We start from the raw sequence: 23,056 nt of genomic DNA, 5'->3' as shown, positions 1-23,056 counted from the left end.
AGGATGCTGGCCAAGCTCAAGCTAGTGGTGATGACCAAGGGAGTGGCCAGCGGTCAGTTGGTCAAAGTGGAAAGAGCACTTCCAGCCATTCGTCCTGTCGCTTCTGTGCCTTACATTCCTACCACCACGCTTACTCCCGTTGTCTCTACACCAGTTGCGCCTCCAAGCTCGCAGGCATCACCTGGGTCTCCCGAGACGACGGATGATGATGTCGAGCCACCAACTTCCTGGGGCCTGCGGAAGCTTTGAGATGAGATCGAGAATCGGGTGGAGGCGAACAAATCTACGGGAGCCAAGCATTTTGCATGCTACTCTAGCCATTAAATCACGCACTTTGAATTACACATGGGCGATACTCGGCCTAGAACATGTACATACTTCTGGTTCTGCCTTAAACAAACTAATTTTTGGACTTTATGCATTTGACGGGCTATACAAGATAATGAAGCCTGTTCGATAATTTTGATACCATACTGGTCTCATGCAATGTAAAAAAATCCACTTTTTACACGCATTCTCGCTGTTTCTATTTCCGGAAGTTCATTTTAGATACTGACTGTGACTGTGGCTTGGTGGACACATCGGTCCGTAGCCGCTGACCCACCACGATGGGCGTCGATCTCTTGACTCATGATGAATTGAATGGGATTTAATGTGTGCCAGGTGGAAGCTTCATGACAATTCAAAAATTTTAGAAGTTACGAAGCTTATACTTGCAACGAGTAATTCCAAGGCTCCTGCTACTTGCGTGACATGAATGTATAGAGAACAGAATTTCACCACCTGTACTCTGGTCTTGTCTGCTTGCCCAGTCCAGGATCGCAAGCTCTACATGCTCACAGTATTTATCAACAGACAGATCTACATCCAGTCTCTAGATTCTAATGTTTCTAGAAAACGATCGACATCTGAACACGCGCTTTTGACGGCACTGGATCTGCCGTGAACCTCTTGCATTCTTTCTTACTACACGGGGTCTGAAGAGTCCCTGAAGTCATGACGTAGAGTAAACACTTGTATGATACTTCGAGGGGATCTACAAACAGATACTCCGTTTGACTTGGATCTTCGTACTGCCTTCTTCATTTGGCGTCGTTACATTCCGAGGAAAACTTCACGGAACAGTACTTGGTGAAGTTTATTTTGACACTTTCAACATACGGAAAACGGATTCATGTTTCAAGACCTTAAGAGCCCTTGAACACCTGAACAAACACAAAGACATACTAGAAAGTGACAAGGCTCAGATCCCCTGTATTAGTCAAGGTTCTTCCCCCTGGACGCGCAAGAAGGCACAGGAGTGGGAAGGGTTTCTAGGGTAAGACAGTCACGTGATGGATGGATGACTACGGGTGCAACCTTCTGAAAACGGCGATCGTTCTCCTGTCAATGCAACTTCCTCCAGCATTTTCCATCCATCCGGTTCCTTTTCCGGAAATTTACATCTTGACTATATTCTGTGTCATGGACATCGATTCTGCAAAATGTCTGTGGTATCCGCAAACAGCACTCGGGCAGCAAGGAGCTATCCTCGGTTTCCCGGTACCTTTGACATCCCGTGAGAGCAATCAGGGTCCAGCCCGATTCCAGGGAATGCGCTGCCATCGGCCCAAATCTTGATGTGCTTGACCCCACAGACTTGAAAACAACATTGCTGGTCTTAGCTTCAGCGCCGACTGCAGTAACCGTCCCACTGGCCAGGCTCAGATGGCCATGTAATCCCGCTCGACCGGAGTGCTACCAAGGCAAAAGTACTGGATGCGATACCGTGGAATGATCTGTTAACTCGAACTTCCCATCTCGTCAGTCTGCTTTTCCAAGGAAAAACAGGGAATACGTGGAACGATCTTAGAATTTGCCTTCTTTGCCAAGGCTTCCATATCCCGATGATGTCCTGAGACATACGATCGCCCCACAAAGAAGACTCCAGCCGGATGTTGCATGTATAAAGTATGACCCCCAATAATTCGCGCAAGAGCTGAGCTGCTTTTCTCCTCTTCTTTTTGTAAAGTTTTGCACCCCTTGTTAGCATCGGGTTTGAAGATGGAGAGCCCCAGTCGTGTGTATCTCTTCGGAGATCAGACGGCGGATTTCGACTCGGGCCTTCGCCGCCTGTTGCAAGCCAAGAATGACTCGCTGCTGAGTGCCTTCTTTCAGAAGTGCTATCATGCCTTGCGCAAGGAAATCAGCCAGCTGTCGCAATCACAGCGACAGATGTTTCCACGTTTCACGAGCATCGTCGATCTACTGGCCAGATACAGAGAATTCGGACCCAATCCAGCTCTGGAGAGCGCATTGACGACAATCTACCAATTGGGATGCTTCATTCAGTAAGAAAACCTGTGAAATTTAGCTGTGGAGTTCGGAACACTAATCAAGGTACGAACAGCTACTATGGAGATCTGGGGCACCAGTATCCCTCCAAATCTGAGAGTCTCATAGTTGGCCTCTGCACGGGTCAGCTGGCGTCCGCAGCTGTCAGCTCTTCCAAGACCTTGGGAGAATTGATCCCAGCAGGTGTTGAGACTGTTGTTCTGGCTCTCAGACTCGGAGCCTGTGTTGTCAAAGTGCGCGAGCTTCTAGAGGAGAACGGGCCTTCACAAAGCTGGTCCGTACTTGTCTCTGGAATTCGTGAGGAAGAGGCCCAAAAGCTTATTGAGAACTTTGCTCGAGCAAATGTGAGTAATTACCTAAATTAAGTCACGAATGCTTGGAAGAGAAAATCCAATTTTAACATCTCCATCAAGGCCTTGCCTCGCGTTTCACAGCCATATATTAGTGCCGTGAGCCCTAATGGCCTGACTATCAGCGGAGCTCCCAGCATTTTGAGCCAATTCATTGAAACTTCACTCTCGAAAGAGTCGAAGCCTGTGAGAGTCCCAATCCATGGTCCTTACCACGCCATGCACCTCTATGACGACAGGGACATCAACCGCATTCTGGAGTCTTGGCCAAAGGAGAAGTTCGTCAATTACGTCCCTCAAATTCCAGTGCTATCAAATGAGAGTGGCAAGCCTTTCAAAGCTGAGAGCCTCGAGAGTATGCTGAGACTGTCGCTGGAGGAAATCTTACTCCATCAACTTTGTTGGGACAAGGCGATTGACTCGTGTGCATCTGCTTTGAAGTCAGCAACCTCGAAATGCACATTGTTCCCTGTCTCCAGCACTGCAACTCAAAGCCTGCACAGCTCGCTGAAGAAGGCTGGAATTTCAAATCTTGAGATTGACAGCACTATCGGCGACGTCAAGAAGGATCCCGAAAGTGCCAACAGCACTGGCCGTGCCGACCAGTCTAAGATTGCTATCATCGGTCTGTCTGGAAGATTTCCTGAAGCTCAAGATACTGAGGCATTCTGGGATCTTTTGTACAAGGGACTTGATGTTCATCGTGAAGTACCCGCCGAGCGTTGGGACGTCAAGGCCCACGTTGATATGGAAGGTAATACGAGAAATACGAGCAAAGTTCAATATGGATGCTGGATCAATGAGCCAGGTCTTTTCGACCCTCGCTTCTTCAACATGTCTCCGCGCGAGGCACTTCAAGCCGACCCCGCCCAGCGACTTGCGCTTCTGACAGCTTACGAGGCTTTTGAAATGGCTGGGTTCATCCCCGATAGCACCCCGTCCACACAGAAGAACAGAGTCGGTGTTTTCTATGGCATGACCAGTGACGACTACCGTGAAATCAACAGTGGACAGGACATCGACACCTACTTCATCCCTGGCGGCAACCGTGCTTTTACTCCAGGCCGCATAAATTATTATTTCAAGTTTAGCGGACCCAGCGTGAGTGTCGATACTGCTTGCTCCTCAAGTCTGGCCGCGATCCATGTGGCTTGTAACTCACTCTGGAGGAATGAATGTGACTCTGCTGTCGCCGGTGGTGTGAACATTCTGACCAATCCGGACAATCATGCTGGACTCGACCGTGGCCACTTCCTCTCACGCACTGGAAACTGTAACACCTTTGATGATGGTGCCGATGGATACTGTCGGGCGGATGGAATTGGGTCTATTGTTTTGAAGAGACTGGAAGACGCCCAGGCAGACAACGACCCCATCTACGGTGTTATTGCTGGAGCCTATACCAACCACTCGGCCGAGGCAGTTTCTATTACACGGCCTCATGCCGGCGCTCAGGCATTTATCTTCGACAAGCTTCTCAATGAGAACGATTATGACCCGAAGGAGGTTAGCTATATTGAGATGCACGGCACGGGAACTCAGGCTGGCGATGCTGTGGAAATGAAGTCTGTTCTGGATGTCTTCGCTCCGGATTATCGCCGTGGACCAAACCAGTCTCTTCATCTCGGCTCAGCAAAGTCAAATATTGGACACGGAGAATCTGCTTCAGGTGTTTCAGCTCTGGTGAAGGTGTTGATGATGATGCAAAAGAACATGATTCCTCCCCACTGTGGCATCAAATCCAAAATCAATCACAACTTCCCCACCGACCTTGCGCAACGCAACGTCCACATTGCTCTCAAGCCAACACCGTGGAACCGTCCCGCTGGTGGTAAGCGCAAGACCTTCATTAACAACTTCTCGGCTGCTGGTGGAAATACGGCGCTACTGATGGAGGATGGGCCCCTGCGTGAGCGCACCGGCAAGGACCCTCGGTCTGTATATCCGGTGGCGGTTTCTGCTCGCTCTCAGTCTGCCCTGAAGAGCAACATTGCCAGCCTTGTTCAATACATTGACAAGAACAAGAGCTTGTTTAACGTCAACGAGTCCAATCTTCTCGGGGACCTGTCATATACCACCACGGCGCGACGCATCCACCATCCCTTCCGAGTCACTGCCACTGGTTCCACCCTGGAGGAGATTCGGAATGCATTGAACTCGAGCGCAAGCCGTGACAGCTTTGCTCCAGTCTCTGCAGTTGCGCCTGGAATTGGTTTCGTCTTTACCGGACAAGGCGCTCAGTACGCTGGAATGGGCAAGGAGCTGTACGAGCACAACTCCCAGTTCCGTGCCAACATCGAGCACTTGGATCGGATTGGCCAGAGCCAGGGTTTCCCATCCATCATGACGTTGGTTGATGGAAGTGTGCCCATTGAGGATTTGAGTCCTGTCGTTACCCAATTGGGAACCACTTGCCTGCAGATGGCTCTCACCAAGTTCTGGATCTCTCTGGGCGTAACTCCTACCTTTGTTCTAGGCCACAGCCTTGGCGAATATGCTGCACTCAATGCCTCTGGTATTCTAACGACCAGTGATACGATCTATCTCGCTGGCCGTCGCGCCCAGCTGTTGACCGAGCAATGCAAGGTGGGAACACACGCTATGCTGGCTGTGAAGTCCTCGGTTGCACAGGTCAAGCAGTTCCTTGAGGACGATGCCGCAGAGGTGGCCTGCATCAATGCCCCCAGCGAGACTGTTATTAGCGGTGCCGTTGACAAGATTGATCAGCTTGCAGAGAAGCTTTCAAATGAAGGCTTCAAGGCTACCAAGCTGAAAGTTCCCTTCGCTTTCCACTCTGCCCAAGTTGAACCCATCCTCAACAGCCTTGCAGGGATCGCTAAGGGAGTCGTCTTCCGCGAGCCCACTATTCCCTTCGTCTCCGCCCTTCTGGGTGATGTCATTGATGGGGCAAACACTGAAGTCATTGGACCAAGCTATTTGACTCGTCACTGCCGGGAGACCGTCAACTTCCTTGCTGCATTAGAAGCCACGCGTCATGCTAAGCTGATGAACGACAAGACTTTGTGGGTTGAGATTGGCTCGCACCCAGTCTGCTCTGGGATGGTCAAGTCGACATTCGGCCCCCAGGCAACAACAGTCACATCTCTTCGTCGCCAAGAAGACACCTGGAAGGTGCTATCAAACAGTCTCTCCGCCCTTTATCTGGCAGGCATCGATCTCCGCTGGAAGGAGTATCACCAGGACTTCAGCACTATGCACGAAGTCTTGTCTTTGCCTGCCTACAAGTGGGACCTCAAGAACTATTGGATCCCGTACACCAATAATTTCTGTCTGCTCAAGGGTGCGCCGGCTACAGCTGCAGTTGAGGCTGCACCAGCCACAACTTTCTTGACTAGCTCTGCGCAGAAAGTGTTGGAGACTAGCGGCGATCAAACCTCAGCCACTGTTGTGATTGAGAACGATATTGCGGATCCAGAGTTGAACCGTGTCATTCAAGGCCACAAGGTCAATGGGGCTGCGCTCTGCCCATCGGTAAGTCTTTGATATCTGAAGACGATTAGAGTAACTTCAACTAACAACATAATTAGTCACTTTACGCAGACATTGCCCAAACCTTGGCAGAATTCCTGGTCAAGAAGTACAAGCCCGAATGGAAGGACCGTGGCTTCAACGTCTGTGACGTGGTGGTCCCCAAGCCTCTCATTGCAAAGGGTGGCAAGCAGCTCTTCCGCGTCTCTGCTACTGCCAACTGGGCAGAAGAGAGCGCCAAAATGCAAGTCTGGTCCGTTACACTCGAGGGCAAGAAGATGATCGATCACGCAAGTTGCACAATCAAGTTCTTTGACACCAGTGTCGCTGAACTCGAGTGGAAGCGTAGCGCATACCTCATCAAAAGAAGCATTGAGCATCTGAAGGAGAGCACAGAGACTGGTCAGGCTCACCGGATGAAGCGCGGCATGGTTTACAAGCTATTCAGTGCCCTGGTTGAGTACGACGAGAACTACAAGTCCATTCAGGAGGTCATTCTCGATAGCGATCAGCATGAGGCTACTGCGTTGGTCAAGTTCCAGGCACCACCTGGAAACTATCATCGCAACCCCTTCTGGATTGACAGCATCGGCCACTTGTCTGGTTTCATCATGAATGCAAGCGATGCGACGGATTCAAAGAATCTAGTCTACGTCAATCATGGCTGGGACTCTATGCGCTGCTTGAAGAAGTTCGATCCCAACGTTACCTATCGAACCTACGTGCGAATGCAGCCCTGGCAAAATTCCATCTACGCCGGTGATGTATATCTCTTTGACGGAGATGATATCGTAGCCGTTTACGGCGGTGTTCAGGTATGTCATGCATCTTCGACTCTACATTCGATACAGATACTAATAATCCATGAAATAGTTCCAAGCTTTGTCTAGAAAGATTCTTGACACGGCTCTGCCTCCTGCTGGCGGCTCTGCTGCTAAGCCTGCCGCCGCCGCTAAACCCAAACCTGCTCCTATTGATGTTGAAAAATCGCGAGCTCCTCGGCCCAAGAAGTCTGCGGTATCTTCAACAAAGTCTGCTGGGCCCAGCATCATCACAAAGGCCCTTAACATTCTAGCTGAAGAAGTTGGGCTTTCGACAGCTGATATAACCGACGACCTGAACTTCACGGACTACGGAGTAGACTCCCTGCTTTCCTTGACCGTCACTGGTCGCTACCGTGAAGAGATGGGGCTTGACCTTGACTCCAACGTTTTTATTGATCAGCCGACGATTAAGGACTTCAAGCAACTGCTCGTACAGATGAGCCCGCAGGATAGCAGCAATGATGGATCAAGCAGCGAGCCAGATCTGTCATCTGCAGCTTCGTCGACTGATCTCTCGACTCCGAACTCGAGTGGTCTGCCCACTCCTGCCAATGAGAAGTCCATGACTCTTGGGCAAAATGATAGCATGAAACAAATCTGTGCTATTCTAGCCGAGGAAATTGGTGTTGAACCCCAAGAGCTTCGGGGTGACTCTAATCTCGGCGAGATGGGCCTTGACTCTTTGATGTCACTTACTGTGCTGGGCAAGATTCGTGAGACCTTGGATCTCGAACTCTCTGGGGAATTCTTCATCGAGAACCAAACAATCGAGGAAGTTGAGGTCGCCTTGGACCTGAAGCCTAAGGCCATCGCTTCTGAGCCCATCAGGCTTCCCGAGGAGATTCAGGTGCAAGCTCCAAAAGTTGCTCGCAGCTCGATCCAACATCCACCCGCAACCTCGATCCTCCTGCAAGGAAACCCCAAGACTGCCACTCAAAAGCTGTTCTTATTCCCAGATGGGTCTGGATCGGCCACCTCCTATGCTACGATCCCGGGCATCTCACCTGATGTTTGTGTATATGGGTTGAATTGCCCGTACATGCGCACCCCCGAGAAGCTCAACTTCAGTCTTGACGAGCTCACATATCCATATGTGGCTGAGATCAGGCGCCGACAACCTACTGGTCCATACAACTTTGGTGGCTGGTCTGCTGGTGGTATCTGTGCCTATGATGCTGCCCGGCACCTTATCTTCGAGGAAGGTGAGAGAGTTGAGCGTCTGCTTCTTCTCGACTCTCCTTTCCCCATCGGCCTTGAGAAGCTTCCTCGTCGCCTGTACAGATTCTTCGACTCCATCGGCCTCTTCGGCGAGGGCAAGGCTCCTCCACCCAAGTGGCTCCTCCCTCACTTCTTGGCTTTCATTGACTCTTTGGATGCCTACAAGGCGTCTCCTTTCCCCTTCGATGACATCAAGCATGCCGAGAAGATTCCTAAGACCTTCCTAGTCTGGGCCAAGGACGGAGTGTGCAACAAGCCCGGCGACCCTCGCCCTGCACCTGCCGAGGATGGCAGCCCCGACCCGCGGGAGATGCAATGGCTGCTGAACAACCGTACCAACCTTGGTCCAAATGGTTGGGATACGCTTGTGGGCTCGAAGAATGTAGGAGGCATCACAGTCATGGAAGGAGCTAACCACTTCACCATGACTCAAGGAGAGAAAGCGAAGGAGCTGGCGGCTTTCATTGCGGGTGCCATGAAATCGTCTTGAACAAAATGCATCTGTCCATCATTTTTCATTTTTCTTTTATCACACGATACTCGGGGTTTCAGGTTGACCTGAAGGTGTACGGTTTTGTTGGGTCTTGCGCTATACTTTGATGTTTCTAATTTTCAATTCTTGTTTGTTTTATTACATCACACATATATTTCTGCGCACTAGATCACCAAGGATTATAATATAATTCCAGAATACGACAATATTGTGATCGAGAAAATTCGGATTTGGCATAGAAATAGCCTCTGGTAGAAAGAGAATGTGACTGAATTTTGCAAAGTCTACAGCACAGGATATAAACGTCATCAACGGCAAGTTCTAGTGAGAATGAAGTCAAATACGTAATGCTAAAAACTGTAGCATCGAAGATGAACTGCACCTTTCTGTTGACGCCACTCCATACTTGACCGAGGTTTACAGTCTACGAGGATTTACGAATATGTTCACCCATTACCTTGAGACCAGGTAGGAAATATGTAGTGACATTGACAAGCACGCTTGGGTGCTATCTGAATTGTTAAGTACTGGTTGACGCTATCTTGAAACTCCTCTTTGAAATGCAAAAGGCCAAAACGCAGGGCCGAGATGGAATGGATATCATCAGAAGGGCATCTCGGAACTGTACCGCAGCGCACTGCCCCGGCTAGCAAGACCATTGCCATTGCCATTATGACCGACGCCGGGGCTTGTTGGACGGCTGCTGTTCGCCCACTTGGGACTCCGCGGTTGTGTGCTTGTCGATCGAGTGGACGGGCGGTTCATACGGATCTCCCGCAGTTCATCTTCCTTCTTGCGCAGCAGGTCATCCCGAGAAGCCAGGATCAATTCAAGCTCATTGATTCGGGAAAGGTGGCGCTTGGCGTCGTTCTTGATGTTCATCTCCCGAAGTTGAACGGCGTTACCCTGGACTTTGCGGGTCAAAGCCTCATTCTCCTCGCGAACTTGACGAAGCTCATTTCCAGCCTGCGCGGCGACATTGGAAGCGGTTTGATATTGCTCGCGAGTGTACTCTGCTTGGTTCTTTTCGTACTCTGCCTTGCGCTCAAGGCTTGCTCTCTCGCTGGTAAGACGGCGGATCTCTTCTCGAGCCGTCTCCAATTCTGCCAGAGAGCCGCCGCCGTTTTTGAGCTCCTGTCGTGCGCCCTCGAGTTCAGCCTTGAGCTGTGAACGCTCTTCCTTCAGTTTGGCGATGTCCTCTCTCTGTTTCTCGACGCGTTGCTCCGTGGATGTCTTGCCCTCGGACAGTCGATCACGCTCTTGGCGAGTCAGATGTAGTTCATTGGTTCGGCTTTCATAGCGATGTTGGAGGATGCCCAAAGCAGTCTCAAATTCGTGCAGGCGAGCCTGTGTGTGCGATAGCTCTCTTTGGAGTTGTTCATTCTCTATGTTGTGGGCAGTCTTCATCTGGATGAGGCTTCTCTCCAAAGATTGCAGATCACGATCCAAAGTTTGACTGGGTGGTTTCGTTGACTGAGTCATTTGGCTGGTGTCTTGGGTATCAACCCTCGCACGTTTTGATGTGTAATCTTCGGCTTCCTGTTCGTCGTCCTATTGGAGTTTGTTAGAAAGAGAAAGAATCATGAAAGGATGTAGACTTACCAGTGAACGCTTTTGAGTGCCTGGTACCGGTTCCTCAGAGGAAGGAGTCGATGAGTCTAATTCTTCCGCGGATACAAATTGCAAAGGCTCCACAACTGGAAGCGACCAGCTGGCAAAGCTATCTGAGAGATAGGTGAGAATTTCTTCAGCATCCTCACACACATTGAGGGCGTCATCCTGAAGATCGCCCACTTCATCGTGGAAATAATCTGTGTACTGCATGAGATGGCGTAGCCGCTCGGGTTCGGGTAGCTGAGGTAGAGCGCGTTCAATGTGTTCGCAAGTGTTAGAAACCAGGAACCAAATCACGGGCAGAAGGCTGCCATTCCTGGTGTATGTTGTTCGAAGATGTTGCACTGCAGGGCTCTCGAGTTTGTATGCCGTATCGAACACAAATATGGCGGATGGTGGTTTGAACATCTCTCGTACCCCGTCATCAGAATGGATAGCAAAGCTCAGAGAGTCCTTCTGCAAAGAGAGCTCCAAGCTACCCCCAAGCTGTTCTCGTGGCTTGGTATGGGCGAATCCTTTGCCAAGCAAGTAACGTTCGATGATCTGACGTTTATCCTCGCCTTGCACGGCAAGAATGATATGAAGATCACGCTCACTGCCGACTCGTATCAGCCATCCGAGGAACCGGAACTTGGCACTCGAATATTCGGCCCACTCGGCTTCTCGAGCGAGTGTCGAGTCCTCGTATGAAACATGATGGGCAATGTTCAAATCTGGATGCGTAGATACATTGTTCAACTTCGCAATGACTTCATGTACTTTTGAGAAAAGGTACTCTCGCTTCAATGGGAGATCAGTTTAGTGGATCCCAAACGAAACAGGCAGGTGGGCTCACCTGAGAATCAGAGACCTGGCCAGCAGGGGTTAGACTTGCGAGGAACTCTCGTGTGATCGCAGCGGAGTCAGTCAAGACGCGGTCATAGTCATCTTTGACTCGCGAGTCCATAGGTAGAGTTACAGCGAACTCAGATGGTCCAAGACGAACCGACCCCGGAGGAGCTTCCTCGGCGCTTTCGACGGTCAAGGCGCTGGGTTGAATAGTTTGCATGGATGCTGAAGCATCCGATGTTAAATGAGGTTGCAGAAGTGCTCCAGAATGGACATGGTGAATAGTAGTGTGAGAGTGGGAGACAGAATCCGTGTCGGAGCGTACACTGAGAGGTGCTATGGTCTCTGGGATAGATGTAGGCACTGTAGCCTCGATATCGCCAAGGGAAGACGGCGTAGGTTTGTCGTCCATCTTGAAAGCCGATTGATGAGTTTTTAATGATCAAATAAGAAATATATCCAAACCTGGAAATCCCAGCAGCCACAAGAATGTACTACTGGGGATTTCGTTCGTTGTCGTTGTTAATGGGAGGAGGATGGGAGTAGTAGTGAATGCGCGCCAGCGACTCGGGCGGAGATCCACGCACTTCACGTGATAAGCACTTTCTTATCGTATATATATGCTTATCGCTATCGTTATCGATACCCCGAACCTTATCTGAAGCACTGAGTATATCACGTGATCTATATCTATATCATCTATATACTGCTCTTGACTCTCTGATCATCAAAGATAAAGCCAAGCTCCTCTAGGGTCGTAATTTTGCCTCGCTGGTCTCCCTCTTGTACAAAGGCTCGTCTGATCTCGGGGAACAGGGCACGGATCCACCGTTCCCGCTCTCCCCAAAATGTCCCCAGCTTGCCATGCCCGCCGTTCGAGAGGCCTGGGCGTGGCTTGGCTAACGCGGCCCAGGTATACATGAAGTTCAAATAATCTGCATCCATGGGGAATGGAAGGAGGTGGAATGATTTTCTATCTCCCTTGCTTGCCACTTGTGAAACTTCCCATGCCTGCATCTCTTCCTTTGATGGGAGCTCGAGTCGTTGTGACCAAACTCGCGAGAAGACAGCAGCTTGGTTCTCAGCCATTGGAAAGGGAATCACACGTTGTGCAAGTACCGGAAACACCAGTGTGGGGTGTTCTGAATAGAACAACTGCTGGTAGACATGCTTGGTTCGCCATCCGTGGGTAACAACTGTTGGATTTAAGGATGAAAGGAACGGGTATGAGTAGAAATAACCCGTGCAGAAAACCACTGCGTCAATGTTTTCTTCAACGCGGCCATCCGCAAATCGAATGGCTCGGTTATGTTCGGTCGGTGATAGAAACTCAACGATTTCCGGGCAGATGATCTTATCAGATGGTGCAGATGTAGCCAAATATGACTCAGAGCGCTGCGACATAATGACCGGGCCAGCGCTCACCCCGTTTATTTGGGCGCCGATGTCAAGCCCCGAGGCAGAATTTCCAACCACAACAACCTTCTTGCCTGCAAAGGGCTCAGGAGAGTCGTAGAATTTAGAGTGCGAGATGGTCTTGGGATATGACTGATTCCAAATTTCGATGCCAGGAATGTCGGGAAGAAAAGGGACAGTGAAATGCCCGCTCGCCACGACCACTGCATCATAAGTCTGAGTGAGATCTTGACTTTTATGGAGTTTTGTCGTCGTAACATCCCAAGTCCCCAGTTTAGGGTCATTCAACTTGACATCGACAACTTGGGTCTCGAAATGGATGTGGCTCCTTGTAGCCTCGGCATATTCTTCCAAGTATTGCTGCACGGTGCGATGCTTGGGAAAAAGCTGAGCATCCGCAGGAAAAGGCTGATCAGAATAGCGCATCAACTCCTTTGGAATATTGGTTTCGAGTCTGTCATATAAAGGCGATACGAAGACGGCTTTAGACGAGCCGTCTGCTTCTTTGATCCAGGTCGGCTTTTCCGCCGGTTCATGTGGATCCAGATGAGGGACAGTCGTCGCCACTCCAACTTTGGCTGAACTGGGAGTATAATTCCAAGCCCCTCCCACAGAGCTTCGTTGTTCAAACACGTCAATGCGCTCAAAGTGGTTCTCTGCCAGTAGGAACCTAAGCACGATAGTTAGCAACTCAAGGTTGAGTATCTAGTTGCATGGACCAGTATCCCGGATTCTACATACTTCAGAGCAGCAAGACCAGATGGTCCTGCCCCAATGACTGCAACTCGGCGAACTGGATTTGCGACCGGCATCATTCTACAATTCCATCGATTGAGGGGATGTTGAAGGGAAGGGGAGGACCACCGGGCGCTGTCGCCATACTAAGTGGAGTTGACCTCAAGCTTATCTGGGCTTCGTGCTTCCTTGGGTGAATGTTGATTTGTTGGAGAAATCATCTGGCTCGGAAAAGTTGCGCTTCCATTTTCCAATGGACCGACACTCATATCTCGCCGAAACATGTCAGTTTTGAGACATGAGTCAATTCGAGAGTCCTAAATATTCACCTTATTCTTTAGAAGAGGCAATCGAAAGACCATAGCCCAAGGCAGATACTCTGTGTAATTCTGGTAATACGATACACCTAGTCGCTGCCTGGGCAATGTAACAGTACCGCGGCTTTACCACGCCTGAGGCCAACACCTCCGAGCTTCCATTCCGCAAGTCGCACCCAGCTCGCGTGTTCCGCGAGCTCTTTGTTCCACAGTTCTTTCTTTCACATCAACATTCTGCCGCCCCAACTCCCTTCTTGTACAGATGGTTGACCCTTTACTTTTGATTGCGACATGTGGATGTTGATTGTGGATAAGCCCGTGCAATGATCATGGATGTCGGCGACCAGCCTGCGCAGTCTGCACCGCCGACGCGGCCGCAATTGACCAAGACCCCGATCGCTCACCTGTCTCCTACACTCGAACTGCCCGAGAATAAGTGCATCTATGCGACTGTCAGCCTCATCTGGCCCTACTCCTCGTCAACAAAATCTCTGGGCTTGCTCCTAGCCGAGCCGGATTTTCGCCTTCGCCGCTCGAATGGTCAGGTTAAGGCGGTTTTTCATGGGCGCGTCGCAGAAAGCGTTGCAGAACAACATGTTGGAATTGGCGATACCGTTTGCCTTTCTCTGAAGTACTCAAGCTTCGTCCCCAATGATGCGGTGTCACAGACCCCGGAAGAAATATCGCATGGGATGTTCACTTCGAACGCGGCTTGACGCTCGAGGCATGTCAACATTACATCAGTCAATCTCCGGAAGGTGCTAACAGCGATTCTTTTTAGGTTGACCGATCTTCCCAGCCCTCTGTCAGAATTGAACTGGAGTTTCCTACGCCGCATGAACCCGAGCCACCATCTACTCCTCGCTTGATCTCGAACGATACCGATACAGAACTAGCACCTACTCGAGGGTCCTGGGGGTCGCCGGCTTTCCACAAGTCTTCGCGGAAGTCTTCCGGGAGTGCAGTTGGTTTTGCCTTTGATCCGTTCGCCGAAGAGGATGGATTCGTTCCTGGGAAGGGAAGAAAACGACCGAGGTACAGCCTCCAGCGAACCGAATGGCGCGTTGTGGACGAACCGGAGAGTCCCGAAGAGCGTCAAGAGCATGAAGAGCCAATGGATTGGGAGAAGGCATTGGATGCGGAGGTTGATCTAGAATCTGAGACCGAAAAGCCAGCGGATGTTGAGCCCGCCAAGGATGCTTCCATTCCAGAGACCGCCCCAGAAACCGTCCCGGACACGGTCCCAGACACGTCTGATAAGGTGACTCAGGTCAATAATGAAGACCCGTTTCAAGATGAACAGTCTGTTTTTGTCAAACCATCTTTGGATCTTGCCGAAAGTCTCTTTGGGAGGCGCACGCCGCAAAACTTCGACGCTGGACCGACCACGTCAGTATCCCAAAGTCCATTTGGGAATCTGTTCAACCGTCCTACAGACACGCCTCAACTCCGGCCAATACCGTCTCCCGGTCTTCCAATCCCGTCGCCGCTTATTTCCAATTCGAGCAATCACCAAGAATACTTTGCACCAATTCCTACCGCCCCGCCTGCTCACGATGTTCACCATGCTTTGACTTCAGATTCCAACTCTCTTATCCAAGAGCTAGACTCTTTAGTGGAAGGTGCTCAAGAGCCAGCCCTGCATGGACTGCCGCAGCTTATGGAGCATCCAGAGACTGCACAGGATGAGGGAGAACTGTCTTACCCACCGCCTCCTCTGGACAGTCACCAATCTCCGAATTCACTGTTATCCAATTCTCTTGTAGGCGAGGTGAATCAGTTGCCGACTGTTGATTTGGATCAACTCGACTCGCATGCTGTTATGAATGGATCCACTATCGTGGAAACAGATACCGGGCTGGATATTAGTGAAGAACTACATCTGGCGGTCTCGACTGGGAACATCGATGAACAGCTTTTGGAAGAGACAAATGATGTTACCCCAGAAGCTGATTATGAGTCTCATGTGCCTTCTAATCTAGAGGCGGGGGATGAAGAGGTTGAGGGATCCCAGGGGACAAGTCCTCGTTCAGCCCTCCCGGAGATGGAAGTCGATGAAGCTGAATCAGGCGAAGATGTACTCGATGAGACTGCAGCTCAAGACGAAGCTCAAAGTCTTCATGAAGTCGCCAATGTTTATCCCGGCACACTAAGTGGCAGTGATAGTGACAGTCATAGCGATGTCGAGGAGGAAGCTCGTTACGATGAAGACGCGGAGGGAGAATACTATTCTGAGGATGAATTTTCCGAGGAGGAAGAGATTGAACCAGTGTATGGGGACGACATTGACGAGGGTTCAAGTGAAGATGAGGATAATGAGGCACATCGGCTGCCGCCAGCACAACCCGAAGTCATCGTGCTGGATAGCGACAGTGAAGACGAGGATGCTTCAGAGCAACCAGCAGCGACATTCCCACACCACGCTCGTCAGCGGTCTGTATCTTCCGACGCCTCGCAATCATCGGCAGAGGGCGATGGAGAGGATTGGCCTGATGTCGAAGACGATGCGGACCATCATGTTTTAGAAGACCAAGAGTCTGTGGAATACCAGTCTGAGGATGAATATGAGCATCCACACCCTGATCAAGACGACCGAGTGCATGACAGTGATATGGAAGATGAGTCCTCCGTGGATGCCTTGGTGCGAGATGATCGCAGCGAAGAGCATTCCACGCGTGATCGGTCTGTTGATGAAGCACCAGACGGCGAGCAGGACCTTGAACCACATGCAGAAAGTGATGAGGTAGCTCAACCGGAGGAGAATCTGGATTCCTTTACCAGTGTGGAAGTCCATGAAGATCAGCCCGACTCAGCCAAAGATGCGCCATCCCCAGCGGAGGAACTATCACCTCATGATCTAGCAGAGGAGCAGGTGCAGTCACCTCTTGACGATGAGGAGCGCACCTCGGGCGGGACGCTCAGTGCTTTTATAACCCTGGACGGGGCTCATGACCCGCCCGATTGGTCAAAAGCAATAGAAAAAGATCACCAAACTCCACTCGAACAAGGCACACACGCCATCGAGGAAGAGACTTCCGAACGGCCGGAAAAATCACCTGTGCCTGACGATGAAATAGATGTACAGCACAGCAACAAAGGCCTTTCCTTTGAGGTTCCAGCCTTTGACACGACTGACCAACAACTACCGACTCCCGATCCTACCCAAGAGGTGTCGCCTAGCTACAAGCCAGGACCCGACAATTATCAGCCCGCAGAGTTACTAGTAACCGATGAGCAAGCTTTGCCAGTTGGTTTAGACATCTCTCTGCCACCCGTCTCGGAAGAGCCCGTTGTCTCGGCGCCCGCAGAGTTGCGAGTGGCTGGTGAGCGGGCCCCGTCAGTAGGTCAAGACACTCCTCTGCCGCCTGTCTCAGAAGAAGAACCCATTACCTTGGAGCAACAAGACGCTGCGGACGGCGTAGGTGTTGTTTTGCCAACAACTGAGCTTCTCGAAGATTGTCAACAAGACGGTGAAGAAATTGCGGCTCCTGAGTCGACAGACAAAGCACTCGAAACCCCGACAGTTGTCATCAGCAAGCCGCCAGCCCCAGATCGCGATGCCCACGGGTTACGCAGCAAACTCTCTTATTTTGCCCCTCTGGCTACCCTTGCCGATCATTACAATGCGCTTGTGGATACTATATCGGTTGTGTACGAGTTCTCCCCAGTCGCCAAGGCAACCTCCGGCTCTAGAGACTACTTCATGACGATCTACCTTACCGATCCATCGATGGCTGGCACCACCCTCCAAGCTCAGATTTTCCGGCATTACAAGTCCGCAATGCCACCGATCGCGGAGGGTCAGGCCATCCTACTGCGGGACTTCAAAGTTCAAAGCCATAATCACTCGATGACCCTCGTGAGCGTCGAGTCAAGTTCATGGGCTGTGTTCGATGGCTCCAGTCCAGACGCGAAGATGACTGGCCCGCCTGTCGAATACGGATCTGAGGAACAGGCCTTTGCAGCTGGCCTGCGGCGATGGTACTTTGAGGCTGGAGCGAGCCTGGTGGCCGATAGTCAGCTCCAGGCATCCGTTGCGAGGGACAGCCGGTCGATGACGCCAAGTAGTGTGGCGGCAAGTGAGGCTGGTAGCCCGGATGGGACGCCGTCATCTGCTCGAGGTTCACGCCGCTCTCGACGAAGTCGGCGAAGAGTCACTATTCATGAGCTGCGGGACGGTACTCGCTACACGGAGGTCGGATCTCCTAGTGGCCAGCATGGTATTCATGAGCTGCGTGATGGTACAGTGTATGCAAATGAATGAGCTGCTACAGCTGAAATCTCTTCATATCTCTCAATCTAAAAGAAACATATGACATCTATCAGGTTTTGATGATCTTCTCTGTATTTAGATCCCGCTCCGATAAACACCGTAGTCGCAATTGTTCTATATACTCATTCGAAAGGTTGCTTGTAGATATACCATCCGCTGCGCTCCCTCACATCTTAGGTCTCTCGGCCTGGAAATAATCCGCATCGACAGCCGCGCGAATCAGTTGGTTCGCAATGGCCGTGGCTGGGGGCAGTCGCAGACCACCCTTGTACTCAGGGCCAGCGCCGGAGCTCAAGTCGCTCGTACCAATCCGCAGCGCCTCCTCAACCTCCTCAATTTCAAACCACCGGGCATCTTCCAGCTCGGGATCATGCTCAAGGTTGATCTTTTCATGCGCTGCGTCGCTACACTGGGCAATTGCTCCGATCATCAAATTGGCCGGGTAGGGCCAGGGCTGCGAGGAGTGAATAACGACTCGCGAAAGAGTCACACCAGCCTCCTCCCACACCTCACGTCGAACCGCATCCTCAATAGACTCGGCAGGTTCAATAAAGCCAGCCAGGGTTGAGTACCACTTCGGCGGGAACCGCTTGCCACGGCCGAGCAAGATCCGCTTTCCATCGGCAGATACAACTACCACGATGATAGTAGGGTCGGTGCGGGGGAAGGACAGGTTGGAAAGCGTGGTGCGCGTGTTACATTCGGGGCGATCTTGGGGCAGGCCTTCGGCGGTTCGCGCTGCATCTGTGGGAGGACAGGCGCGCTTCGTACCAGCATTTACGGACAACGTGCGGTGGCCGCAGGTGCCACAGAATGTATTGCGGGTGTTCCAGTCCATCAAAGCGCGCGCCTGGGCATAGATAGCGGCTATAAAGAAGTGAGCTTCATGATTTGATCGTGACTCAAGTTTCCTAAACATACCTTCATCGGGAGTAAATGTGCTAATGACTCTTGTCTGGAAGAAAGACAAGCCCTTCTCTTCCATGGCGCTAATTATGTCTTTGCAAGCAGCCTGCTGAGCCACAGATCCCTTTGGTGTCACATCGACTGCGAAGAACGGGATTCCCGAGTAGGTTTTATGCGTCAGACTGCCCTCTTTACGGGTTTCGTCCAGTCCGAGGAAGATCAGGGTCGCATGCGTCTTGCGCGAATCGAACCCCTTGATCATCTCCTCCTCCGACTGGTCAAAGACATCTTGCGGGACGAGGTTGCGCACTTCGTCATACTTGGCATAGTATACCTCGGCCGGCGAGCGGGTCAGCGGGGCAAGATTATTGAGCAGAAGGAATTGGGTGGATGGATGCTTGAGAGCCGAGGAGAGGAATGGATGATCGTTTCGCAAGAACGACAATCGGTTGATTGGAGAGCCTATGCATAGTCAGTCCTGTCTGCCTGCAGAATGCTTCCTGTAACCGTCGTTTGCCACGTACTGGAGAAATAGTTCACCGTCTCTTTGCCGAAACGCCGTGACAACATGGATTCCGCGAGCGTGTGGGCCGGGTTGGGGATTTGAGAGGCTGCGCTCATGCTGATAACGAGTGTAGATGCACTGGCAAACAAAATATGCCTAAAGCCGCTGGAACAAAGTCTAGGGGTATCCGATATATGGAACCGTCAAGAAGATGCAAATAGCCGACCAGGAACGAGACGAACGCCGGGGCAGCAGGAGGTTATTAATCAGCCGGGGAGATGCGGTCCCAATTCCTATCGGTATCGTCATTTCCATTCTTTCGTCGGACTTGTGCCGATGTTCCCGTTATCGGCCCAAAATGACGGTAAATACGAAACAAAGCGGGGGAATCTTCAATTTCACCATGCAGCCTCCCCACACACGTGACCTAGTTGAATGATTTCCATCGGAGAAAGAGACGAGCTTCATTCTGCGCCTTATCGTACCCAATAACGGACACTAGGACTTCATCATGGGGCACCTGGTAACTTTGGCGACATGGTAGGAAGCTTCTCTGTTACTCTTGAAGCTGCCACTTGCTTTTTGGGGCTTCATTACCCCTCCTATGACCGCATGAGGCTAATTTGACTACAGCAACCTGAACCAATGGGCTCTCGATTGGGAGGGCAACCGGGACAGGATCATTGAGAGTATTCGGCAGGCAAAGGCTGCTGGGGCTACTCTCCGAGTTGGTCCCGAGCTTGAGATCACTGGTAATTTGACCTAATAGCAAGCTTAGCGCACCATTCTGACCAAGCCCGGCAGGATACGGCTGTCTTGATGCCTTCCTTGAAGGCGATACCTTCCTACACTCATGGGAAATGCTTGCTCAGATTATCGATCACCCGGACTGCCAAAATATTGTTGTAGACGTTGGTATGCCAGTCCGGCACAGAAATGTTCGATACAACTGCCGGTATGTCTTTGATTTGCGCGCTGAGATGTTCATGCTAAACGAGTTCTAGTATCATCTTCTACAACCGCAAGATCGTTCTCATTCGCCCTAAGATGTGGTTGGCCAACGGTTTGTTCAGCTCTTATATACCTACAAAGCTCCTGCAAGACACTATTGCTAATCGGTGATTGTACATCAGATGGAAACTACCGCGAGTACCGCCACTTTACGCCCTGGCAGCGCCCCCAGGAGACGGAGGACTATTATCTCGAACAAATTGCAGGCAATATTACCGGACAGTACAAGGTGCCATTCGGCGATGCGGTTATCAGCACGAGAGATACCTGTCTGGGCTTGGAGACTTGTGAGGAGCTCTTCACACCAAATGGGTGCGTAGATTACTACCCCTCATTGGCGCATACAGTCTGCATTATCGATTGTGTCATTGGTATCGTACGCTAATTTTGCAAAGACCTCACATTCCATATGGATTGGCAGGTATGTATCTTCACATCAAATTCGATTGGACTTGTCTCTGACATTCTCAAAAAGGCGTTGAGATCATCTCCAACTCTTCCGGCAGTCATCATGAGCTTCGAAAGCTTGACACACGCCTGAACCTTATCACCCAGGCCACCAGATTGGTAAGTTCTTTCTTTCCCTCTAACCATGTCTATTATTCATACTGATGATTTCCAGAGTGGAGGTATCTACCTCTATGCCAACCAGCAAGGATGCGACGGCGATAGGCTTTATTACGACGGTTGTGCCATGATTGTCATCAACGGAGAAATTGTTGCTCAAGGCTCCCAATTCTCCCTCAACGATGTAGAAGTCGTCACTGCTACTGTGGATATTGAAGAAGTACTCTCCTCTCTCTACGATCCCATTGCTATATACTGACTCCTAATAGGTCCGCACTTACCGAGCTAGTGTCAGCCGTGGTATGCAGGCAAGTAAGCAGTCTCCTTACCAGCGTATCGACCTTGACGTGAGACTTTCCCGTCGCCCCGAGGAGGCCGACCCTAGCCTCACAGTCTCTGAGCCCCGCAAAGCTCGCATTCACGCGCCAGAAGAGGAGATTGCTCTCGGACCGGCTTGCTGGCTGTGGGACTACCTCCGGCGATGCGGTGTTGCCGGATTCTTTTTAGCTCTGAGCGGTGGTATTGACAGCTGTTCCTCCGCACTAATCGTGCACTCAATGTGCCGACAAGTCTTGAAGGCCGTAAACGAGGGCAACGAGCAGGTAATCAAGGATGTTCGCCGGCTTTGTGCTAAACCCGCAGACTCCGATTGGCTTCCCTCATCTAGCCAGGAGATTTGCGTGGCTATCTTTCACACTGCGTACATGGGTACCCAAAACTCCAGCCATGAGACTCGGACCCGAGCGAAGAGACTCGCTCAGGATATCGGCTGCTATCATATTGATTTCAACTTTGACACCGTTGTCACTGCCATCATGAATGTCTTCACTGCTGTAACGAGCTTCCAGCCACGCTTCAAATTCCACGGTGGTGCGCCTGCCGAGAATCTGGCTTTGCAGAATGTACAGGCTCGCATGAGAATGGTTTTCTCTTATCTATTTGCCTCGTTGCTCCCAACCGTCCGCCAGCGCCCTGGTGGAGGTGGTTTGCTGGTGCTTGCATCGTCGAATGTGGATGGTAAGTCGTGTCCACAACGTTATTGGATGACTTAATAATAACCAAGCTTTTAGAATGGTTCGCGCTTGGAAATTCCAGCTTTCAATTGGTCTCTGCTAATGAGAGATAGCTTGCGAGGTTACCTTACGAAATATGACGCCTCATCTGCTGATGTAAGTGCTCATGCTAATACATTATTGCGTTACCAAGATCCTATACTAATGGCCATATAGCTCAACCCAATTGGCAGTCTAAACAAAGTCGACCTTAAACGGTTCATTGCCTGGGGTGTTCGCGAGTTCGACATGCCCATCCTTACCGAGTTCCTGGAGGCCACCCCAACCGCCGAGCTAGAACCCCTGGCAGCCGCACAATCCGACGAGGTCGATATGGGAGTTAAATATTCTGAGTTGGGTACATTCGGGTATGTTTCAAGCCCTTGCTTCCAGTTTGTAGTTCAAATAAAATTGACAAGACTGCAGATATCTCCGCAAAGTGGCCAAGCTCGGCCCATGGTCCATGTATGAAAAGTTGCTCCATGTCTGGGGCAATGAGCTCAGTCCGCGTGAGATCTACGAGAAGGTTCGCCACTTCTCGTTCTACTACGGTGAGTCGAGCTCTATACAATATTCTAGATACTTGGATGGAAACATACTAACGATTTTACAGCTATTAATCGCCACAAGATGACGACCATCACGCCGGCATAGTAAGTCAAGCCAGTCATTTTAACTTTCGGTGTCCCAGTACTCACCTAGTGACCCTCGTTTAGTCACGCGCTCGACTACTCTCCCGAGGACAACAGACACGATCTGAGACAGTTCCTATGTAAGTTATGCCGTCCGTTTCCCTGGCGGTGAATGCCTGATACTGATTGCTTTAGACCCACCATTCACTTGGGCATACAAGAAAATGCTGGAGAATGTCGAGTTTTGGGAATCCAAGGGCTGGACAACCGGGAAAGGACAGAAGAAGAGCGTCAAGGCGGATTAAAGACCAATGCAGCAGACATGATCTTCTTCCTATCGTTTGATGTACTACTTTGGTGGGTTCTTCGTGGGATTTAGATCTACTTCGAATTCTAGAATCGCTTTCTCTACTCAAGGGCGTTCAGCAGTGTCGATTGGTAATGAACAGAACCGGTTGCTCCAACTGAAGGCTCCTACTGTTCATTCTCGCT

The 23,056-nt window shown here is 50.8% G+C and overlaps 7 protein-coding genes across 7 annotated transcripts; 4 read left to right on the top strand and 3 right to left on the bottom strand.

Moving 5' to 3' along the window:
- Window positions 1–3: 3 nt before the first annotated feature.
- Window positions 4–249, top strand: N7473_003592 (uncharacterized protein; the record flags this gene model as incomplete). Its single annotated transcript, XM_057149532.1, has 1 exon — window positions 4–249. One exon carries the CDS (start codon window positions 4–6, stop codon window positions 247–249), a length of 246 nt encoding a protein of 81 aa, XP_057013186.1.
- A 1,794-nt stretch (window positions 250–2,043) lies between these two features.
- Window positions 2,044–8,705, top strand: pksP (polyketide synthase alb1; the record flags this gene model as incomplete). The annotated part of the gene is made up of 5 exons (XM_057149531.1): window positions 2,044–2,330; window positions 2,390–2,678; window positions 2,748–6,176; window positions 6,233–6,988; window positions 7,047–8,705. 5 exons carry the CDS (start codon window positions 2,044–2,046, stop codon window positions 8,703–8,705), a joined length of 6,420 nt encoding a protein of 2,139 aa, XP_057013185.1.
- A 606-nt stretch (window positions 8,706–9,311) lies between these two features.
- Window positions 9,312–11,562, bottom strand: N7473_003590 (uncharacterized protein; the record flags this gene model as incomplete). The annotated part of the gene is made up of 3 exons (XM_057149530.1): window positions 9,312–10,259; window positions 10,311–11,102; window positions 11,158–11,562. The coding sequence occupies 3 exons, from the start codon at window positions 11,560–11,562 to the stop codon at window positions 9,312–9,314; spliced, it is 2,145 nt and encodes a 714-aa protein (XP_057013184.1).
- A 287-nt stretch (window positions 11,563–11,849) lies between these two features.
- Window positions 11,850–13,396, bottom strand: N7473_003589 (putative flavin dependent monooxygenase; the record flags this gene model as incomplete). The annotated part of the gene is made up of 2 exons (XM_057149529.1): window positions 13,308–13,396; window positions 11,850–13,236 (listed from the first exon to the last, which is right to left on the bottom strand). The coding sequence occupies exons 1-2, from the start codon at window positions 13,379–13,381 to the stop codon at window positions 11,850–11,852; spliced, it is 1,461 nt and encodes a 486-aa protein (XP_057013183.1). The 5' UTR covers window positions 13,382–13,396.
- A 551-nt stretch (window positions 13,397–13,947) lies between these two features.
- N7473_003588 (uncharacterized protein) lies at window positions 13,948–17,882 on the top strand (the record flags this gene model as incomplete). Its single annotated transcript, XM_057149528.1, has 2 exons — window positions 13,948–14,277; window positions 14,400–17,882. The coding sequence occupies 2 exons, from the start codon at window positions 13,948–13,950 to the stop codon at window positions 17,880–17,882; spliced, it is 3,813 nt and encodes a 1,270-aa protein (XP_057013182.1).
- Window positions 17,883–18,057: 175 nt separating this feature from the next.
- Window positions 18,058–19,418, bottom strand: N7473_003587 (NAD(+) diphosphatase; the record flags this gene model as incomplete). Its single annotated transcript, XM_057149527.1, has 3 exons — window positions 18,058–18,758; window positions 18,813–19,259; window positions 19,322–19,418. The coding sequence occupies 3 exons, from the start codon at window positions 19,416–19,418 to the stop codon at window positions 18,058–18,060; spliced, it is 1,245 nt and encodes a 414-aa protein (XP_057013181.1).
- Window positions 19,419–19,813: 395 nt separating this feature from the next.
- On the top strand, window positions 19,814–22,869 carry N7473_003586 (glutamine-dependent NAD(+) synthetase; the record flags this gene model as incomplete). The annotated part of the gene is made up of 15 exons (XM_057149526.1): window positions 19,814–19,842; window positions 19,936–20,054; window positions 20,107–20,257; window positions 20,307–20,365; window positions 20,436–20,625; window positions 20,709–20,734; window positions 20,789–20,880; window positions 20,936–21,100; window positions 21,150–21,897; window positions 21,976–22,049; window positions 22,110–22,300; window positions 22,359–22,483; window positions 22,546–22,585; window positions 22,649–22,704; window positions 22,760–22,869. The coding sequence occupies 15 exons, from the start codon at window positions 19,814–19,816 to the stop codon at window positions 22,867–22,869; spliced, it is 2,175 nt and encodes a 724-aa protein (XP_057013180.1).
- Window positions 22,870–23,056: the final 187 nt, after the last annotated feature.

This window comes from Penicillium subrubescens (assembly GCF_028828155.1).
Source record: "Penicillium subrubescens strain IBT 31985 chromosome Unknown utg000002l_segment0_segment0, whole genome shotgun sequence".
Taxonomy (NCBI): Eukaryota; Fungi; Ascomycota; class Eurotiomycetes; order Eurotiales; family Aspergillaceae; genus Penicillium; species Penicillium subrubescens.
Note: the sequence above shows the minus strand (reverse complement) of the source record. Positions and strands in the feature narration are given on the sequence as shown.